The sequence below is a fragment of the Aquila chrysaetos genome, chromosome 7 (genome assembly GCF_900496995.4).
Source record: "Aquila chrysaetos chrysaetos chromosome 7, bAquChr1.4, whole genome shotgun sequence".
Lineage (NCBI taxonomy): Eukaryota > Metazoa > Chordata > Aves > Accipitriformes > Accipitridae > Aquila > Aquila chrysaetos.
In genome coordinates, this window is record NC_044010.1 from 47,579,485 (window position 1) to 47,585,484 (window position 6,000).

General features: G+C 36.8%; 1 protein-coding gene across 14 annotated transcripts in view; it reads left to right on the plus strand.

Annotated features, from left to right (window-relative positions):
* SCML2 (Scm polycomb group protein like 2) overlaps positions 1-5,357 on the plus strand; it is a 75,567-nt gene extending 70,210 nt beyond the window's left edge. For 11 of the 14 annotated variants that reach the window (XM_041124816.1, XM_030020278.2, XM_030020280.2 and 8 more), the window contains 4 exons: positions 203-484; positions 1,194-1,357; positions 1,582-1,729; positions 2,881-2,992. In XM_041124816.1, coding sequence (XP_040980750.1) covers positions 203-484; positions 1,194-1,357; positions 1,582-1,729; positions 2,881-2,888 — 602 coding nt within the window. In that variant the 3' untranslated portion in view covers positions 2,889-2,992. Of the gene's footprint in view, positions 1-202; positions 485-1,193; positions 1,358-1,581; positions 1,730-2,880 lie in introns of all 14 variants that reach the window. The other 3 variants (XM_030020276.2, XM_030020277.2, XM_041124817.1) reach the window with 3 other exon arrangements.
* The last annotated feature ends 643 nt before the right edge of the window (positions 5,358-6,000 follow it).

Sequence of the window (6,000 nt, forward strand, 5' to 3'; positions counted from 1 at the left end):
AAACATGTTTTAAAAATACAGTAAGAGCCCAGTGATTCTTTGAGGAAAAGGGGCAAACATTCAGCAGCAGTGATTGCCTCACAGGAGAGTTGTTAATAGGTTTACAATCTGTCAGTGTCTTCAAGAGAACATAGCAAGGAGTTAAAAAACAAAGGTATGATGTCCATCACTTTGAACATATTGATACTTGCTTTTTGTGTAGCAGAAACATTACCTATAGAGGAAAACAGCATTTCCAAAGAACACCGATTTTCTGAGGACTCTATGGATTCTGCACTTAGTTCTGTAAATCCTTCAAGTCCGACCCATCGAAATTCCACAGAATATCATACTTCAGGGAGTGCAGCATATTACAGAAATTCCCTTCAGCCAGTGACTGCTACCTCAAATTCAGCCCCAATCCTGCGCAGGCTGTCCTTGAGCTCTGCTGGGAGCAGCAGTTACTACGAAGTTAGTAGGAGTCGAATACAGAGGCAGATTGAAGGTATGCTATATAACTAAACTTTCCAAAGTATATAACTGCTTTTATTAGTGTACAAAGTCTGAGAGTTATGAACAAAGGACTCCTTTGCCATAGGAAAGCTTGCATATGGAGTGAAATGTGCTGTTGCCAAGCATGTCAGCCTTGCTAATGTAACTGCAAATGCAGAAGTTAAGCCTGTTAGAACTGAACTAATACTGTGGTGCAAGCCAGGAGGGGTCTTGCCTGCTGCACCTTCCTCTCACTGCTGTTATGGACCCTGCGGCAGGCCAGACTGAGGAGGGCTGGTTATATGCAGCTCAATTCCTGAGCATCTTATCAACTATTGCCGTGTTGCTGAAATATGGGAATAGGGTCTCCTCCTGTCCTTCCCTCTGTCTGCACACCTTAACTTGTCTTTGCCACATTCCCAATTTATGGCATCTTGGAACCCAGGAGCCAAGTACAAGTCAAACTAATCCCTCTAGGTATGTCATAGTGCTAATGTTTATGCTGCTATAAATATTTGCAGTTATATAACGCATTTAAAGACAAATGTAACAGTTCAATATTATTTGGAGGAAAATAAAACATATTTCTTTTTCATACATTGCAAAGAATGCATAATAAAAGCCGCATGTGAATATTAAGAATGTCTTACGTAAAATGGAATGTGTTATCCCTGTATAGACTAGTGATACTTCTTCCTTTCACAATATTTTTATACTAAAAGCTGCAAGTTCCACAACTGGACCAGATCTGAATTCACTAAAAAGGGAACCTTCAAGAATATTGAATAAGGATCCTTCCACCTGGTCAATAGAGGAAGTAATGCGTTTTGTGAAAGAAGCTGATCCACAGGCACTAGCTCCACATGCAGAACTCTTTAGGAGACATGTATGATGCATATCCATTCTGTTCCAGTAGATTGTGTGTTGTGTTAATCTCTTAAAATACAGCTTTCCTGTCTATCGCTCTATTTGCAATTGAAGGTAGAACAGGCTCTACTCGTATATTAGAGGGAGGCTGAAAATTATTTTTCTACCTGAAACTCCTCCTGCAGTATATTTTATCTGTGTTCCAGTCTTGTTAGACTAAAGTAAATACCCACTGCTTTCCAGCTTATATGGAACAAGGCCAGTACTGGAAGTATCCAAGTTCTAATGGCCAACATCCATGGTATCCCCATCATCCCTGGTACCTCTAGAGAAGATGGCATTCTCATGTACAGTGTGGGGCATTTAGCCTACAAAGACAACACCTCTCTAGGTCTGTTTTGGAGACTGATTATCCCAAAGTAGAGATGCTGTTATGCCTCACTAGCTTTACACCTGGTCATTAATACTAAAATTGAAAGAATCAATTGAAATGTTGAATTCATCTGTTTTGAAAAACAACGTGTAAGGTTTCATAATATCTAACTAGATGTTGTATTTAGATAGATAAGCTGTGTCAGTTTCTGTGCTGTTTTTGGTCTCCCCTCTTCCTTCTCACTGTGATTTTCTATGGCAGATTGCTCAGCAAAGAGCTGCTTTCTTATTTCATTGTGTATATGGCCCTCCAAAAAGAGACTGGCTTTCTCTTTAGTAGTATTTCACCCTTGTTCTGCACCAGCTCCTACTAACAGTTAAAACTCAGAGTAAGCTGGACTGGAAGGAGAACTTAAAATAACTTTTAACAGAGCTTCCTGTCTTATGTTTTATTTTTAGTTGTATAACAAGACTAAATGTCACTTGTTTTGTCAGGTTTATGTTTAAAAAAAATGAGACAGAGTGGTTTTCTTTATGGTGTTTTAAGGAACCAACTGCCTGTCTACAGTATGTAATGCTACTAAGAGCTTAGGACTGTCACATTTCAGCAGCTTCTCAACCAGGCAGTTGAAATCTGACTAAGTTGTCCTTGGTCTTGATCCTAACAATCTGTCTGCTTTAACCTGGACATAGATCTGTCTTATTTCACAGATTTAGATGGTCTGTAACCCCTTCCTCCATGTGACTGTTTGCATGCGCATGCCAGAATCCTCCCGCAGCTGTGTTCAAGGTTCAGTGCAAGGCCTCAGTGCTTGGATCATTTAATCTTTAACTGCACAGACCTTCCTTTGCAGCTTCTCTTTTTTTTCCCTTGACCCATTCACTTTTTTTCCCAGCCAGTACCTAATTTTGAGGGCTGTTCAGTCAGTTTCTTTTACTTACTATAATTTTCTTTAGCATCTCAAATACTTTAATTGTACATTAAAAAATACTAAAATAAATTCAATTTCAGTGGCCATCTGTAAATATGAAATTATACTAAGTTACTGTTTTATATATAGTAGATAAAATTTTACTACAGCGTAAACAAATATAATGTACTTTTCAGTTTTACCATGCAGCTTGTTAAAGTAGTTGTATGTTGTTGTGCTTATTCTCTTCCTTCTGCAGGAAATTGATGGGAAGGCACTACTCTTACTGAGGAGTGATATGATCATGAAATATATGGGACTGAAGCTGGGGCCTGCCCTAAAGTTGTGCTACCACATTGAAAGACTTAAACAAGGAAAGTACTAGCCAGTGGGAATACCACAAATATGTGTGTTCGTATCACACTAAGCTCTCAGGTTCACAGCCATCGCCTTTATTTGAAATTATTTTACTGATATAAATCATCTTTAGTTTTTGAAAGTGCTCTCAAAATGTAAAAAAGACATTCAGGATAAAGGAGTGGGGGGGAATCTGTATTACATTCTAGTATTTTGTGAACTATTTCAGAACGTCTGCAGGGAAGGACAGTTGATCATACTGAGGGGGGGCAGGTCGGGTAACAGCGCTCTCTGAATCCTGAAAAGTGCGTTCTCTGTTACAGACTTCAGCCAACGTGTTCATATTCAGAACCAAAACAGCTGAATCCCAAAGGAAAATAATAAAACAAACCAGCATCAGGTGTTAATAATTTTTACAGGGGTGGCTGTAAACTTTTATATTACAACAAATATTTAAAATAGAAGATCTCATCTCTGTAGTGAATACTGTGTCTGGTCCTCAAGCAGAGTAATACTCTAGTATATTATTCTAGATTATTCTTCCTAGATTTCCATAAAGGGAATAGCCATATGAATTGGTTGAGGCGGATGGAGGTGTGGGGAGGGAAGGGCTATGGAGGAGAGGGCTTAATACAAATATAAGCTTTTATAAAGTGTGATTATCAGTCCTTTGGTAAGTTATGAGGACAAATGTACGGTATATTGTCAATTTATGCAGGCAATAAATATTTCTGTTTCATGGAAGGGCATATTGGCTGTATAAACAGCCATTTCTGGGACAGACTGATTTAACTGGAACAATGCATTCACATCTTAAACATTCCATATTTTTGCTAAGTTTGGCATGGATATGTGTGTTCATGCTTTTTATATATACATGTGTATGTGTCGGGAAAATACATACTATATATATAAAAATATACATACACACTGTACATATGTATTCAGTTTTTTAATGTGTACTTTGCACTGTGCCAGAGAGAACTGTACAATTTCATGTTGGTTTTTTACCAGTAAATTTAGTTGTGTTCTACTTTCATATTCATTAGCACCTGTTTAATTTGTTGTCCATTCTTGGAGACAGAAGGTGACAAACAATCAGAGAGTGGCTTTATTCATACAGGCGAGATCCCTGTACTATGCAATACTCTTGGTTATTCACCACTTAACTCTGAGCCATATATTCTGGTATAGTTCTGGAAAGACACGCTTGGTTCTGATGTTTTGGGCTTTTATTTCCTATAAGGAAGTGCTACTATGTAACTGATAAGCCTTTTTTGGGTAAAATTGGTGCTGTTTGTATAAGCTGCAAGAATGAGTGGTGATAATACAGCAGTTTGTTGTCACTGCCAATTGTAATATACATCAGGGACAAGAAAATATACTTTCTGTGTAGGAAACTGAATGTACTGTATGTAATAGTGCAAGTGATAAAAACTATTTGCTAGGGAAGGTGTAGTCCTAAAATGGTAGGTTTTATTATATTTCTTACTGCCTTTTTATATGAAAGCATATAGTATAAATGTATTTTTTACAAATTCCTTTTCTGAAAATGCCTTGCTTTACTGATAGTCTCATACTCCTCAGGTTTCAGCAGAGATACTGCTGCAAAATAATAAATTTTGTGGCGCACAAGTGTCCAAGTATTTTGTTAGTTTAAGTGACTGCAATGCAATTTTGATTTAGCAAGTCATTTGGACTTTGAGAATTGTTTCTATTATTACATCATTAGACATTTGATACTAAAGGTTATCTATATTGATTTGTTTTGCATATCTTTTGGGTGCATATATGCTTAGATGAATAATACAAGCATGCTCTCTATAGTAGGAAAAGGTCAGAGCATTGATTGAAGAAACAGAATATTTTCTCTTTGTGTTAGGAAAATACTGACTTGATTGTTGGTGTAACCATATGAAAGTTAATTATATATTGAGGAAAACATCATGCGACACGTTTAGTATATTGTTTATACCTTACTTCTTCCACACTTTATTATGCTGAATTTCAGAGTTCTTTAGCGTAAAAAGATCTCATACGATTTAAGTGGAAGTAATTGACTGAAAACAGTTTTCATATTTTACATTGGCATTGGTTTAAGAAAAACAAAGATATTTAAATTTTCTGTTTGGCCTTTATGGAATGACATTTTTGTACATGGCACTATTATGGGTATAAATATTTGTTCAAGGCTTTCTGTGCACCTGTGTGCACAGGGATTACTGTGATGTTGCAGTACCAGAATTTCACCATGTGCTATAGCGTGAGATTCAAGCGTTCCAAGTGTTGTAGCAGAATATATTTTTTATTCTTTATTTTCAATGGGATGTTCTTATCTATCAACAAAAATAAAATAGTTTGTTCATTGTTTTAACTGTCCATTTTGTTTGACGTTGTGTATATGTGTGAGCACTGTTTGCGTAGGCAAGGGTAGCTATCTTATCTGGCATTTGGCAGTTCTTGACAGTTCATGTAAACATCTGATGTAAGGAAGTTTTAATCAAAAAGGTAAAATCATTCCAACATTGTTTATCTGAAGCAATTAATGTTTGAACTTGGGTTGGTCTATGCTTTCAGAATACCATCTTAGGAATATATTCAACTATTTAGTTTTGTATATAGAATTTTGCCACTTACAGAATTATCATATAACCACTGTGGGGAAGAGGCTGCTAAAAACTATTTGTCCTATGTTCAGATGAAGACCTGAAGTGTTTTAAATCAAGGCAGTTAATAGCAATAGGTTTGAACTTCATACACTTCATGCTTTCTTATTTCTGTGATACAGGAGTCTGTTGTCCTGGTGGCTGTTTGCAGTGATAAGCCTGCGCTTGAGAAGTAACTTAACTTTGGTTAATGGTAACTTCAGATCCTTACAAGGCAGATTATGGAACTTGGAAGTTGGTAGTGACAGTAGTCTAGAGGCATTTTGCATCTGATCTCTCTCAAAAGATACTGAATATCTTTTTGGTGTGTATTTGATATAGAAGACATCATGATCTCTCTGTTTCTCTGACTTGCT